The sequence below is a fragment of the Rhinatrema bivittatum genome, chromosome 1 (assembly GCF_901001135.1).
Source record: "Rhinatrema bivittatum chromosome 1, aRhiBiv1.1, whole genome shotgun sequence".
Classification (NCBI taxonomy): domain Eukaryota; kingdom Metazoa; phylum Chordata; class Amphibia; order Gymnophiona; family Rhinatrematidae; genus Rhinatrema; species Rhinatrema bivittatum.
In genome coordinates, this window is record NC_042615.1 from 639,017,900 (window position 1) to 639,034,309 (window position 16,410).

General features: G+C 47.1%; 1 protein-coding gene across 16 annotated transcripts in view; it reads right to left on the minus strand.

Moving 5' to 3' along the window:
* PPIP5K2 (diphosphoinositol pentakisphosphate kinase 2) overlaps positions 1-16,410 on the minus strand; it is a 620,162-nt gene that overhangs the window by 351,076 nt on the left and 252,676 nt on the right. For all 16 annotated transcript variants that reach the window (XR_003852104.1, XM_029572559.1, XM_029572550.1 and 13 more), the window contains one exon: positions 2,762-2,847. Coding sequence is in view for 15 of the 16 variants with exons in the window: in XM_029572559.1 (XP_029428419.1) it covers positions 2,762-2,847 (86 nt within the window). In the remaining variant the exon portion in view is untranslated. The remainder of the gene's footprint in view (positions 1-2,761; positions 2,848-16,410) is intronic.

Here is a 16,410-nt window from a genome sequence, read left to right on the forward strand (position 1 = left end):
TTTTCACCGGTGCATGGCAAATCGGCAAGTTTGTCTTGGACTTCAGGTCTCAGATCAGAGGCTTTCAAGCCAGGCCCACCCCCTGGCGCTGATTCCTGTCGCTGACATGTGAGAAGATGTTTCAAAGTAGTCGAAAGCAGCACGAACCTCATGTTTCCCAGCCTCAAGGCCTTTTTGTAGTATGGCATTGAGAGTATCTTGCTGCTGTTGGGGAAGGGAGTCAGCTATTCCCTGAACCTGCTTCCAAAGATTCCTTTGATACTGTGTCATGTAAGTTGGTATGCAGCTATGCGTGACACTAGCATAGAATCTTGAAACATCTTGCGACCCAAGATATCAAGGGAATTTTTGGTCCTTGCAAGGAGGTGTTGAAGAGTGTGGTCGCAGTCTTCTGGCCTTCTTTTGTGCAGACTCAACTACCATCGACTGATGGGGCAGTTGTGGTTTTTGGAATCCAGGACTATGTTGGACCAGATTAGTTGCATCTGTCCTCATTCACTGGCTGATCAGCACAAGGATGCTCCCAGAGACCATATTGCAGATCTACTAGCACTTCATGTACTGGGATAGCCATCCCTTCTTCCAGTGCATCCACAAATTGGAGAACCTCTAATATTTTGTGGTGTGTGTCCTCCTCAGTAATGAGTTCAAAGGGAACTGTCTCTGACATTTCCCTAACAATATTGGCAAAGGAAAGGTCTTCTGGGGGAGATTTTCTCCTTCCTTCTGTAGGAGATTGTTCTGATAAGATATCCTCCGTGGATGTGTCGGTGTCAACATCTTCCTATGTGTCAGAAAACGTCTCGTCGAGATCCTGAAGGAGGGAAGATTGGTACAGGGTTGGCACCGATGGATCCTTCGATGGAAGATGCGGTGACACCGATGCGGGTTTCGGCGATGCCAGAGGCATTGATGGAAAACAAGGGCCTCTTGGTCCCGAGAGCCCTGATGGACCAGGCATCTGTTTAGGCATCGGTGACCAAGGACTGGAATCCGTGCATTCGTCATCTGAGGACCCCGGAATGGGAATCAGGGCTTTCAGAGGCTTTGCAGGTTGCTTTGGCATCGGTGGCTCGGGTTGTGTTAGAAGGGTACCGAGGGGTGTATCCAGCCTGGTTAGCAATGGTGTAAATATCGATGGCTCCGGTGTTGGTGCCGGTATGGGGGCCGGCATCGATGACTGTAGGTCTCTGAGAGCATCGAGCACTGCCTGCAGATGAAACCGTCCAGTTCCTCCCTGAAAGCTGGTGTAGATATCATAGGAATAGGGGGTGGCAGGCTAGGCGCTACTGGCACCTTCACAGGGACTTGTGGGGGCTCAGTACCCGGCACAGATATCGGTGGGGATCGCCTTGGTTTTTCGGGTGGATAGGGTGTTAAGGGGTCCTCTATCCATGTCTTCTTCGCAATCGGCTCAATAGCCATCGAGGCTGATACGGTGTCTGTGCTGGTACCGGAAGTCAACTCGTGTCAGTGCCGGTGCTTTCCTCTGTGATCAGTTCAGTCTTTCTCCAGCACCGAGGTAGATGATGCAGATGCCTTAGACGGAGTCTGTGACGGACGGTCACTGCTGCCTTGGTGCTCCCAGTAAGGTTTGATGACTAATTTCTTCGATGCTCCTGCCAGTGAAAATTGGGTGGACATCGATGGAGTCAACTTGATTTTAAACAGAGTCTCCATCTTGTCGATGCAAGCCCGCCTACCCTTCGGAGTCATCTGGGCACAACTTGGGCAGTGAGACATCATGTGATGAGCCAAGGCACAGCACACAGACATCATGTCGGTCGGTAATCGACATGGTTTGGGGGCACTCCGGACATTTTCTGAAACCTGTTACCATAATGACAGAGGTTGAGGCCCAAAAATGGTCGATGGCCTGCGGACACCGAAAAAGGTGGGAGCGGGAACCGACTGGGGATAGTGAACTTTACTCACTGAGCAATGGAAAACACTATCACGATGGGAGACCCCTATGAGGGAATCTTTTTTGAAGTAAAATTTAAGTTTATTCTATGAGGAAAATTGTGTGAGAAATTCTCAGAGCTCCTAACCACGAGGCAAACTGCAACGCGGAAAAAAAGAGACTGAAGTGAGACCCCTGTGGCTGCAGGGATCATGGCATGCTGTGTGCAGGTCAAAAGTTCTAGAAACTTTGACAGAAAAGTTTTCCGTGATACGGCTCCGTCCAATGACGTCACCCACATGTGAGGACTACCATCCTGCTTGTCCTGGGAGAAAGCACCTGCTTACACAGGAATAGTAGTCTACCTAGCAACAGCTGCAACTGATGAATCTACCATAGGCTGCTGAAAAAGACAATCCAATATCTTATAAGGTAAACCTATTAAACCTATTAAAAATTCTCTGACGTTTATATACAGATTCAGGGAATTCCCATTCAGCCATGATCATAGCTTCAACCTCTGGGTGAAGAGGAAAGGCAGAAAAAGCTTTATGCGTGCCCCTCAGAATTGGATCCCAATCTAGGACCACTTCATCCTTTTCCTCAAGACGTAATGCAGCTGAGACCTGCAAAATTAATGCAGACATCTCTTCCTTATGGAATACCCTAATCTGTTCCTTCCAACAGCTGGAGACAGAGAACACTGGTTGAATTAGTTCTAAACACATATTGTTCTGGTGATGTCAAAAACAAAATTTTAGAACTCTGCCTCCATTTGGACTGGATGGGAGGATATACCCATATATACACACACACATACACACATTATTAGAATTAAACATATTGCTAATACTGTACCTTCCTCTTCACTAGATGTTTTTGGACAACCATGGGGAAGGTATGTCAGCTGGACTTTACGATTTATTCCAGAAAAATGCCCATACCTGGAAAAAAAAATTTTAATTCTAAAAATGCCTGAAAAGTCTGGTATAAACATACTAGTGTCTAATTTTATTTCTCTACATTTGCATATTTTTTGACAACAAATAGCTGTATGTTTGATTAAACAGGTATAACCCTATTATATACGCTTAATATGCATGCATATAATTATCCCTTTCAAAAAGTATATTTCATTCTTTGGGTACCTGGAAAAAGAAAAAAATGGACTTGAAAGGAATCTCTCTTAAGGAAATGCCCTCAGCTACAGCTAATAAATTCTGTCTTCAATTCACAGACTTATAATTGTGAAGCCCGGAGATGACACTAAATTGTGTTTGTTATTGCCACTCTCCTCTTTATCATCTTGGCTGAAGCTCATTTGGGGAGTTTGACTGCCTTCCTGCTCCATTGAAGTATTACCAGCTTCTGCCTCAGCATCCCCGATACAGTGAGAACTATGACCCCATCCATCTTTGACATCATCAGGTGCGGTGTTATAAGCCCAGACAACACCCGAGGCATCACACGCTTTTTAGAATGCATAGGAACGAGCACAAAGGCATTTGCTTCTTTGTGCACTCCTCCATGCATTCTAGTGGATGTGCTGTGTTTCGCTGGAGAAAGTCTGTTGAAGGGATTTTTGGGGACTAGAGAAAGTTAGGGTCTTTTTCTTGTTGTATGTATTGTGATTTGATCAGTAGTCAGTTGGAAATGATTTGGAGGGGGGAATTGAGAGAATTTCAGTAGTTAGGGGAAGGGGTAGACATGGCAACATTTCAAGGGTGAGTTTTAGGAAAGAGGAGATTAGAGATTGGTGTTTGCAAGTAGTGAATTGCATTCAGAATAATCTTTTGAGGAGACCACATTTGAAATGTTTATTTAAGTATTGTCTACTGAATGTATGATCTTGTAGGCCAAAAATCTGTGTATTTACATGATTTTGTGGATTGCAAACTGGCTTTTTTATTTTTTCTGAGACATGGTTAACAGAGAATAGTTAAATTGCTGTTTCTCAAATACGTCCCAGGGAGTGAAAAAAGGGGCTGGGGTGGTTTGTATGTTTATGGATATCTGGACAGTGACAATTATCTTGTGCAGGGTGTGAAGCATGTGAGATTCTCTTGTTAAGGCTGCCTATGGAGGACTCTTTTGGTATTTGTGATTTCTTTGCCCCCCCCCCCCCTTGAAAGTTTCTATTATGTTAGAACTTCATGAGCTGATATTGGAAGTTAGTTTTCAATTCTAATTGTGGGGGATTTTAATACCATATTTTCCGGCGTATAAGACGACTTTTTAACCCAAGAAAATCTTCTCAAAAGTCGGGGGTCGTCTTATACGCCGGGTATCGTCTTATAGGGCACACCTGCTCTCTGACCAGTTTCTCTCAATCACACACACATGCTCTCAATCAAATGCATTCTCTCACTTACACACTGGCTGGCTGCTTCTCTCTCTCTCTCACTTCCACTCCCCCCCCCCACCCCCGAGCACAAATAGTAGCTGCAGCAGCTTCCTCCTCCAGCCCCGGCAGGCCAAGAAAGAAGAAACCCATCGGCCGCGGGAGGCTCATGCTGCTGTCTCCTTTCCCGATTACCAGCTCCTTCGACTGCTCGGGGCCGTTCCTGCTATCGCCGCTATTTTTTCATTCGGCACGGCTTTCTCCTTCCCGCGCACCGCACTGCCGTTGCCGCCGGGCTATCGGCACGTTCAAGCCCAGCGGGAACGGCAGCGGTGCAAAAAAAAAAAAAAAGCTGTGGCATCCGCGGCTGCCCTTTTCTTCTTCCCGCCCCCCCCCCCTTTGAACCGGAACAGGAAGTGATGCGCGGGAAGAAAGAGCCGTGCCGCGTGAAAAAATTGCAGCGGCGACAGCAGGAACGGCCCCGAGCAGTCGAAGGAGCTGGTAATCGGGAAAGGAGACAGCAGCATGAGCCTCCCGCGGCCGATGGGTTTCTTCTTTCTTGGCCTGCGGGGGCTGGAGGAGGAAGCTGCTGCAGCTACTATTTGTGCTGGGGGGGGGGGGGGGGGAGTGAGAGAGAGAGAGAGAAGCAGCCAGCCAGTGTGTAAGTGAGAGAATGCATTTGATTGAGAGCATGTGTGTGATTGAGAGAAACTGGTCAGCGAGCTCGTGTGTGAGAGACAATGAAAGTGACTGCTCAGAGAGATGACTGATGTGTATGTGAGTGTGAGAGAGAGAAAAAGCATGGAAGTGAGAAATCTGGGTATGTGAGAAAGCATGGGAGTAAGAAGCCTGATTATGTGAGAGAGAGCATGGGAGCGGGAGGGCTGGCTGTGTGTGTGTGTGTGCGCGTGCATGAGAGAGAGACTGGTTGATAAGGTGACGGTGTGTGTGAGAGAAAGAGACTGGTGTGTGTGAATGTGAGAGAAAGAATGTGATTCAGGGAATGAGAAGCCTGTGCACGTGGAGAGTGAGCATGGAAATGAGAGAGAGACTGGTGTGTGTGTGTGAGACAGAGAAAGTGATTATGAGAGTGAGAAGCCCATATATGTACGGTAAGCAGAACACGGGAGTGGGAAGCCTGTGTGTGTGTATGGCATGAGAGAAACTGTTCAGGAAGGTGTCTGGTGTGTGTGTCAAAGACTGTTTGGGAAATGATGGGTGTGTGAGAGACAGAAACTGGTCATGGGGGCATGACTGGTATGGTGTGTGTGTGTGAGAGACATGGGCCCTAAGGAAGAGGAAGAGGAATAGGAGAGCTGCTGGAGGGGGTAAGGAAAGGTGGCTTTTTAAGTTTATTTTTCTTGATTGACTGCCATTTTAATTATTTAATACAAGCCGTAAAGCCCGTTAAAACGGGCTACATCCCTCTGTCTCTCACCTCCCCCTCATTCTCTCTCCCCTCACTCTTCACCACCCCCCTCCCCCACCCACTCCTCTCCACCCTCCCTCTCCTCTCACTCAGTCCCCCCTCTCCCTCACTCCCTCCCACTCAGTCCCCCCCTCTCCCTCCCTCCCACTCACTCAGTCCCCCTCTCCCTCCCACTCACTCAGTCCCCCTCTCCCTCCCTTCACCCACCTCCATTTCCTCCCGGCGCCGTAAGCGCGACTTCCCGCAACCCTCACCCGGCTCCATTAACTCCTCCCGCTCCTGCCGGCAGATCTCGGGGGGGGGGGGGCGCGGGAGTGACACCCCCCCCGAGATCTGCCGGCAGATCTCGGTGGGGGGGGGCGCGGGAGTGACACCCCCCCCGAGATCTGCCGGCAGATCTCGGTGGGGGGGGCGCGGGAGCGACACCCCCCCCCGAGATCTGCCGGCAGATCTCGGTGGGGGGGGGCGCGGGAGTGACACCCCCCCCCGAGATCTGCCGGCAGATCTGGGGAGGAGAAGCAGTGGCACCGCGCGCGCGGCGCCGCTGCTTCTCCTCCCGCTCCTGCGGCCCCACCGCCATTTTTTTTTTCTGATCGACATCCTTGCCCGCACATGCGCAGTAGAGCTGCGCTCTACTGCGCATTTGCGGGCCGTCGGTCACAGGCCATTTATAAGGTAGATTATGTGATGTGTCTGCTTTTTTGAAATATTTTATTGGTGTTTGGAGAATGTTTAATAGTTTTTATGAGTTTTTAATTGTTGGATGTTATTCTGTTCATAGCTGTTTTGAAACATTTATTCTGCTTATTAGTATAGTTTTACAATTATTTATGTGTGGGGATCTATAGCTGCTTGCTAGTTCTGTTTTCCTAATAAGAGGTATATTGGTTTTTAGGGCCTGATATACGGTATGGGGTAGATTTTCAGACGAGCGCGAATAGCCTACTTTTGTTTGCGCTCCAGGCGCAAACAAAAGTACGCTGGATTTTAGTAGATACGCGCGTAGTCGCGCGTATCGGCTAAAATCCTGGATCGGCGCGCGCAAGGCTATCGATTTCGTATAGCCTGCGCGCGCCGAGCCGCGCAGCCTACCCCCGTTCCCTCCTAGGCCGCTCCGAAATCGGAGCGGCCTAGAAGGGAACTTTCCTTTGCCCTCCCCTCACCTTCCCCTCCCTTCCCCTACCTAACCCACCCGCCCGGCCCTGTCTAAACCCCCATCCTACCTTTGTCGGGGGATTTACGCCTCCCGGAGGGAGGCGTAAATCCCCGCGCGCGAGCGGGACTCCTGCGCGCCGGGCCGCGACCTGGGGGCGGGTACGGAGGGCGCGGCCACGCCCCCGGGCCGTAGCCACGCCCCCGTACCCGCCCCCAAAACGCTGCCGACACGCCCCCGAAACGCCGCGACGACCGGGCCCGCCCCCCGACACGCCCCCCTCCGAGAACCCCGGGACTTACGCGAGTCCCGGGGCTCTGCGCGCGCCGGGAGGCCTATGTAAAATAGGCTTCCCGGCGCGCAGGGCCCTGCTCGCGTAAATCCGCCCGGTTTTGGGCGGATTTACGCGAGCAGGGCTCTGAAAATCCGCCCCTATTTGTAGTGTTGCCTTTTCATAGATAGGGTTGCTCCTGTTTGAGTGTAAAATTATTTTTTTTCTTAAAAATATGTATAAAAAAGGGGGGGGTCGTCTTATACGCCCAGTCGTCTTATACGCCGGAAAATACGGTATTTACTTTGAGGATATGGATTGTCCAAGGGCACAACATTTTAAGAAGTTATAAGTTGTTGCGTTCTTACTCAGATTATACTTGATTCCATCCATGAAGGTGGTCATGTATTAGACAATTATAGGGTCAAGCCAACTTTTGTATACATATGATCTGCAGTGGGAAGGAATGGATTTAGTTCCTTATTGGACCATAAAGCAGATTTCTTCTCCTCTACTGGGGAGGACAAGGGGGAAGGAAACGAGTAACGGGTATTGGAGCATGGGCGAGTGCATGGAGCAGTTTTTAGTTCTCATTTGGAGGAGCATGGGTTAAATGAGGAGGGGGAGGATACACTAGAAGAACAGTTGATTGAGTTCAATAATAGACTTACCACAGTATTGAATGAGTTAGCTCCAAAATAATGTATTAAGATGCACTCTCAACCCGTTAAATGGTTTGATGAGAACCCATGTAAGGAATACAATACTGTCAGATGACAGGAAAGAAGGTGGAACAGATTGAGAAGAGAAGAAACTTTGTGATTGGAGAAGATCAGACAGCTAAATATGTATAGAAAGTTAGTGACTTTAAGAAAAACGTAAACTTTCTCTAGTTGTTTAAAGTCAACAGATAATGCCTCCAGAGAGCTTTTTCATGTAGTACACAGACGCTTGGGGTGGAAGGGGAGGGAGCAATCCTTAGCAATACCTTCAGGTGTGGATTTTGCAAGTTATCAAGATAAGGTTCGTAAATTGCAAAATACACTAAGTAATAGCTAAATTTGTTTGGGAGTCCCTGCCAGGAATATAGTTCATGAAAAGTTTGGAGATTTCTCTATATGCATATTTTATAACAAATAGCTGTCTCTGTGATTGGGCTAAATTATCTGCTTAAGAGTATGTGTATGAGGAAATTTGTTATATCCATATCCCCTGGCTTTAGTAAGTCCTTAGGAGGTAGGTGTTTGGAATGGTTGGTAGATGTGGGGAATGTCTATTTGCAAGATGCTTGTTTTCCAAAGTTCTAAGTGTTCAGTAGCTACTGCTTTATTGAAGAAACCAAAGCTTGACAATTCTGTGAGGAATTACCAACCAAGAATTACCAACCAATTGCACATTTGTCATTTATGTTGAAGATTTTAGAGAACATAGTCGTTACACAGATTTCAAGATTTTCTTTTGCAGAGTATTGGGGGTCTGGAAGGATTTTCAATCTTGGTTTAGACCAGCTACAATAAGGAGGGGGTATTACGATCACTATCTGATATTTTGAGACACCTAGATGTGGCATTCTGCTTTGCTAGTATTGTTAAATCTCTTCAGTGCTTTTGATTTGGTTAATTTTTAATTGATAGATGTTGCCAAGTTGAGTTAAATGGTAGAGTCCGAATTGGATATGGTCTATTTTAAGTAAGCCGATTCAATGGATACAGATAGGCAATAATTGTTCCCAGGAAGAGCCAGAAAGGATGGGCATTCCACAGGGTACATGCCTAACACTACTGCTTTTTTTTTTTTTTTTTTTTTATAATACCTTTGTGTCCCCTTTAGTGGGTTTGTTTTATGAACTGGATGCCAGAGGTTATATTTATGTCAGTGACGTCCAGTTCCTGATCCCAGTGGATCATGGCATTGATGAGGCAATCTGTCAATTAAATATCTGTTTATATAAAATTTCAGGTTGTGTAAATGAGAGCCAATTAGTGTTAAATAAGTCAAAGACAGAGATCCTGGGTATTGGGAATGTTTTTGGAATCTGTTGCCTTTTTAGTTAGAACTTTTCTAGGTGATGTGATCCCTATTTCATCTAATACCTACAGTACCTTAATGTAATCAACTTTGAAGTGCTGAAAAAAGTGCAAAAAGCGGAATATAAATCTAAATAAATAAATTAAATAAATGATGTCAAAAGTTTGGGTGTTATGTTAGACTCCGCTTTCTCTCTGGAATCTTTTATAAGCCAAGTATTTGGTGGTTAAACCTTTTCTGGATGATTCTGTGGTGAAAGGTATTGTGCTTGCCCTTCTTATTGGAATACTTGATTATTGTAATAGTTTGTTGGTTGGTGGGTTACTAAATGTTTTGTTATGGAGGTTACAAATGATCCACATTTGCTGTGCAAGAAGACCCAAACGAGAGAGGGTGCCTCCATTACTAGTCTATCTGCATTGGCTTCCAGTGGCAGAAAGGTCTAAGTTTAAGTTGCTTTTACTTACCTTCTTGGTGTCTACACTCTGATGGGCCTAAGTATTTGGCCTGGCATAAAACTAGCGGTGCTCTTAAAGCTTCCCAAGAAGCTTGACTGGAATTTGTGCATGGCTACAAGTTTAGGACTAGTAAAGGGACAAACCATGTTTTTACATCTGCGGCCCCCTCAGGCTTGCAGTTAGGAATGAGTTAAATTATTTAAAAATTAGGCAGAGTAGGAGCAGGGTGAAGGGGAAATATAACTTTGTAGGGAAGGGTGGCAGTTAAGTAGCTAGTAGGTGTTTTGACATGTATAATCATGTTGATTATTTTTATTAAGTATGTGGCACTTGTAAACTGCTATTTTAAAATGTGTTTATGCGATATATACATTTTTTAAATAAAGAAGCTCAAATAAGCAGATTCCTCAGACATTGCTAAAATGCTCCTTAAAATGTCTGTCTGACCCTTCCTTGGCTTTGTTAGTCCCTCTTTCAGTCTTAGCTGAGAGTTCGACCATGCCCAGTCCTACACACAAATTTAGCAGAATGATGCCAATTGGAACACATATGGATCAGCAGAGCAACTGCAAATAGTCATAGGACTGAGAAACAAGTGGAACACTGGAAATGCTAATATACAAGTGCCTTCCTCACTTCTACATTTAGAGAGATTGAGGCTCATCAGAAAGGTCTACAGCAGTTCTAAGGAATTTAATTTAAGAACCAAGGATAGATGCCTAAATAGCATCTAAAACGGCAGTGGCATCTCCTGACCTCTCCATCATCTTCAATTAGCAGCACTGTGACAGGTCTATATTATTCAAGTCCCATTTCTCCCCTCAGATTGATGATTTGCTGTTAGTTACAGCATGGATTATATTTTACTATTCTAGAGTTATACCATATATTCACAAAATTGATAATTTTATTTTAATAATGAAATCAATCAAACATACCCAGACATATCAGATCTGAGTCTACAAAAAAAAACCCCATTTCATTGCAACTGGATCTATAAATGTTTTCATAATACATTATTTCATTATATTTCCTTTGTAGTTTAAAACATTCCCATGGTCATGATTATGCATACTTTTCCCAAGGAATCATGCAATCCAGGAAGTGGAAGGTTGCATGAACCAGGACCTCCCTGTGCGCAGGGAGGGGAGAAATATAGCTCACAAGCCACCACACTGAATATGTAGCACCTCTGTTGCGGGGTCCCCCATCCCCTACAGACACAGCCATGGATATGTTGAGAGGTTAAAAGACATACCTGCTAATTGGGATGCAAACGGATGAGAACCCTCCTCTTTGAGGAAGAGTCCTGCATGCGAGAATGACTGGTAAGAGCAGTCATCCATGAAAAATGCACATTGTCCTCATAAGATATCAAAAAAGCGACTCCCATGCAGAAGAAACCTCTAATCTTCACCAGGGAGTTTCCCAAAAGGGGAGAACTCAGATACAATGGGGAGACTGAATCTGGAATAATTCCCTCACAATATACACATGCTGTGCCCTGGGATGACCTAGGAAAGATAGTCAACGCTCGATTTGCTTTCAGATCCCGTGGGGAACAAAGAGGTAGTGAAATCCTTTTCAGGAAACTGAGAACAAGGGCCTCCACCCCTTGTAGAGTGGACAACCTGGCGTCCAAGGGGGAGCCTATAAGGGTTGCCTCTGGAAACCCAGTCGTATCTCCCCTTGCTGAAGAGAAAGGAAAGAAAGGAAAATCAGGGAGCTTCCTGATCCTAAAAAACCTTCTTACTCTCTAGGGGAGAGTAGGTTACTGTCACTGATCGCTGAGATTCATAAGCAACTAAACCGGCCTCAGGTGGCCATCCAGGCAAACAGGATGGGCCCACCACAGTAATCCATGGACCAGCAAGAACAATCCAAACAACAGTCTATGCTGACCCAAAACGCCCACAGATAATGGCCTGGAAAGAAGTGCACTGATTTAAAAAACAAAAAAAACAAAAAAAATCAAGTCTCCAGTTTGGCAATGGATCTGCAGGAACAGAGCTCCAGAGGCTTCCCCTCTAAGGAGAATCAATATAAGCTAAAATGGGAAGGGGGGGGGGGGGGGGGGGAGGTCGAAAGACAAACCCCTCTTCGGTGGGAGGGAAAAATTCTGGACACTACCCTCCTGGTATCCACTCTCCTAGTGGTTCAACTAGGAACACAGCCATAGATCAGTCTTGTGGCAGCAGCACGTGTTTTGCTTGCCACGAGGGAAACACAAACACACCTACACTAAAGGGCAACTAGAAGAATAGTGCGTTTCACTTTTAAAAAGCACAATGACCAGTACTCATCCAGTGGTACTACATCCTGCAGATGGCGATGCTCATATGAACTCTATTACTCCCTTGTGGGTAGAATCCCATGGCACAGCAGGGATCGAGCACCACCTGTTAAGAGTCAGCAGCTGCACACTACCAAAAAGCAATCCAAGAATGTGCAATGGTGCCCTCCTCGCTAGTGTGCCAGCTCACCCTAAGATGCAAAACAAACGAGGAACCTGATACCTTCACATGATAATGGTGGTTCTGTTATCTCTGGCATGGCTGTGCACGGCCATGAGAGAATTCTGCCCACCAGTGTCTGAGGCACTTGGAGGAGTAGACCCCCACTATACCCGACTGTGCATTATGTGCTCTACTGTTGCACTAACTCCTAATGGAGTCAACATATAGTGTGATGACAGCATTCCCAGTGCCACTGGAGTTCTGACATACCACCCATGGTACCAAAAATCCAAGACACTGACTGCAGCCCTTGAATTGGGGGTAATGAATGGCTCACCACCCTTTCCATCACATAAGGATGTAAGGGAAGCCCATGGTAACAGATGGTGCCCATGGTGCCTGTGGATTCCGACTACATCCTCCAGTGTCCACAGTGGAAACGGCACCCCTGATGCTAAAAGCGCTCCGGTGCTCAAAAGTGATAGATCTCATCTATGACACCTAGGATGCCATGCCTAGACCTCCAATGGTGCTTGACTGCGCCACAGGCGCCCAGCATGCTCAACAGCATGCAGCACCATTAATGGTGCTCCAGGCACCTGCAGACAGTTGGGCAGCACCCATGGTGAACATGAAGCCCAAAGGAACAGACGAGTCACAAACCATGCAGGCCAAAAATGTTCGAGGGTCAGCAGCACCGATGGACACTGGTGCCTGACGGGATTGATGGTCCGGCAGTACCAATGAATCCCATGGTGCGCAAAAGTGGAGGACCTCTGGCACCAACACACCACCGGGTGCCCCGTGGCAAGACTCACTGCATCAATGCCCAAAGGAACCTGGGACTGTTCCCATCGACTCAGTTATGCGCCAGAAGGTGTCGATGCTGCGGACTGGCCAGCATCCATGCCAGTGCTGTGGCTGATGCTAGCCTTGATAGCAACTCTGGTGGTCAGCAGCACAGATAGTTCTTGAAGACCCATGGGACCACCGATACACTATACCACCAGCATCCTTGCAGCTGTATGATGGCTACAGGAATCCAAGTACATCAGTGCCCACAGCACCTGACAGCCTTATGCCATCATTGGCACACCTTGATGCCCCTTCTGGACACTGCAAAGGGGCTCGTCAGTGTCACCAAAGCTGAATAGCCTTGAGGACAGTGAATCATAATGCACCCTGGATGTCTCAGCACTCCAGGGTGCCTCAGTTCAGTGGTAACCCTGGCGCCGTGCCCACCCCAGGACACAAGCCATCGGGATTCAGGGCATCCATGGTGTATGAGAGCTCTCAGGACTCCCACACTCCAGCAGATGGCGGCCTAGGGGGTGACCAGGTGCTCTAAGAAAATCTCATGCTCCCTGGCAGCAATGGTGCTCAACATCGAGAACAGGCACAAATAGCACCTCTGGCAAAAACACCCGAAAGCTTCTATGGCACTTGTTAGCCTTGAGGGCAGCGCCGCACCTCAGTAGTATGAAGGGCAGCTCTGATGGTGTCAAGGGCAGGTCTGATCACCAATTTGGTCCATCAAGGTTGTGTCGCTATTCCACCTCATTGAGGCCCATGGCGCTCAATGACTTTCGGGTTGATGCTGTTCCTCTGGTGCATATAGAGTCAATGGCTCTCAACGGTGTCTATGGCACACAGTGGCACCCACCTATGGCACCGAAGAGCTCCCACCCCCAGCCAAGGTAAATCGACAATGTGCACGATAGCTCGTAGGGCGTTGAAGGCAGTCTTGCACCTTGATCGCATCGAGTGTACCCCAGTACCTTGAAGGCAAGAGTGACCATGGCGCTCAGACAGCCCTGGTCCTCGATGTCTAATTGACATCGACGTATCAGACCATCGGTGTGCTGGCACAGGCAACCGTTACGTGGCATGGCATCAGAGGTGCAGCAACAACACTGCTTACCCAGGCTCCTGCTCACTCTCTTTCACAAGGAGACTGCCATCACTGGTAAGGAGGGGAAGCTATGCTGTCCAGTGCTTCTGCTGTGGTGACTAGTTCCTTAGAATAGGACGATGAACTCTACCCACCATAGGAATGGTGCAAGTCCTCGATCCCTTCACTATGCAAGCCTCTATTGATGCCGATCAATTGGTGAAACGACATAATCTTCTGCTGAGTAGGACTCAGGCGAGTCCCAAGCTTAGCAGCCTACACGGATCACACACAGATTGCATCTTGCCAGCAGCAAAGGCAAAAAATATACATAGCAAAGAGGACACAGAAACTAAACTGCAAATGCAGTATTTAGGGAATACAATTGGATTCTGCAAGGCTGCACAATGACTACGGCCCACCATGTGGCTGGCAGAAAGTTGAAAGGAAGAAAAAAAAAATAAAATAAAAAACTGCAATAAAGAAAAGAAAGAAACAGCTGTAGTTCCAGAAAAAAAAATTACAAGAAAAACTGAGGAATTTTCATTCCTTGTATTGCATTTATTACAATGTCCATGTTCACTGATATACTTAGGACACAAATCATCTGATACATGTGTGTCTTATAGAACATAAAAGTTGCATTAACACATCGAAGACAGGCTCCAGTGGTACCATATTGCTTAGATGAAAAACGAGTTCAGTTTGTAGAGTATATCTTGGAATCAGTGAAACTATCACCTTGGGGAGGAAATGTGAAGCAGTTTATTAACAAACATGATTGGATTTCTATTTTGAAGAGTGTTTTAGCTTCTGGTCTTAATGGAAAAAAAAAAACACAGACTGGTATAATATTGGAGAAATTACTTACCTGATAATTTCGTTTTCCTTAGTGTAGACAGTTGAACCTCAGGACCAATGGGTATAGTGTGCTCTTGATAGCAGTTGGAGATGGAGTCAGATTTCAATCTGACGTCAGCACTACATATACCCCTGCAAGAAGCTCTGCTCTTTAGTATTCTCCTCAAAAAGCAATTGTGGATGTGTGTGTGTTTGGATAACTTGATTAACTTGGTTAACTTGATTTACTTGGATTAACTTGAACTGGTTGACAAATTTTAGCTGGAGACCACCAGTGCACTCAACCGAGAAACGCAGACACCCGGTAACTATGGGTGTCCTAACTAGGGGTAAAGCATGGCTTACCAGTGCTTGTCTTGCTCTCGGGGATTGACACCCAAGGTTTCTGAATTCTGAGGCAGCCGTGAGCGGGATACTGAGTCTAACTGTCTAGACTAAGGAAAGCAAAATTATTGGGTAAGTAATTTCTCCATTTCCTAGCATGTAGCAGATGGACTCAGGACCAATGAGATGTGCAAAAGCTACTCCCGAACCGGGGGAGGCTGCCCGTGGCCCACTTAGTACTGCCCTTGTGAATGCTGTGTCCTCCCGGGCCTGAACATCGGCGGTAGAACCTTGAGGTGAGAATGGAGGACCATGTCGCCGCTCTACAGATCTCGGCGGGTGACAGCATCTTGGTTTCTGCCCAGGACACTGCCTGGGCTCTGATGGACTGGGCATAGAGGTGGAGGCTTGCCTGCCTCTATGTAGGCCGCCTCGATTTATTCTTTGATCCAGCGGGCTATGGTTGCCCGCAAGGCCGCTTCCCCTTGTTTCTTCCCACTGTGAAGGACAACTAGGTGGTCCGTCTTTCGTATGGATTCCGATCTTTCCAGGTATCGGACTAGGAGTCTGCCGACGTTAAGATGGCGAAGAAGGCGTGAGTCTGAGTCCTCATGTTCGTCTGGATATGGCAGCGAGATGGTTTGGTTTAGATGGAAATGAGAAACCATCTTTGGAAGGAAAGAGGGAACAGTGCGTAGCTGTATGGATCCCAGTGTGAATCTGAGGAACGGTTCCCGACAGGATAGTGCTTGAAGTTCGGAGATGCGAGGGGCTGAACATACTACCACTAGGAATGCAGTCATCAAGGTCAGGAGCCGTAGGGACAGACCGCATGAAGGTCTGAAGGAAGCTCCCGCTAGGTAGTCGAGTACTAGATTGAGATTCCACTTTAGTGGTGGTCGGATTTCCTTGATCCCTCTCAGGAAGCAGGAGACGTCTGGATGGGAAGATAGGCTGATGCTGTCCACATTAGCTCTGAAGCAGGCCAGCGCGGCCAGTTGAACCTTGATGGAGCTGAGAGACAACCCCTTCTTCAAGCCGTCCTGCAGAAATTCCAGGATCATGGGAATTTTGACTGTCGTGGAAGGATGTCGCGGTCTTCGAATATTCTCCATATTCGTATGTAAGCTAAGGATGCGGAAAACTTGTGTGCTCGGAGCAAGGAGTCAATCACTGCCCCCAAGTATCCGCTCTTCTTCAGGCGAGTCCTCAATGGCTAGACTAAGCAAGAATTGAGTTGGGTCTTCGTGGAGGATCGGTCCTTGTATGGAGGTAGACACAGAGGGTTCCCCCGC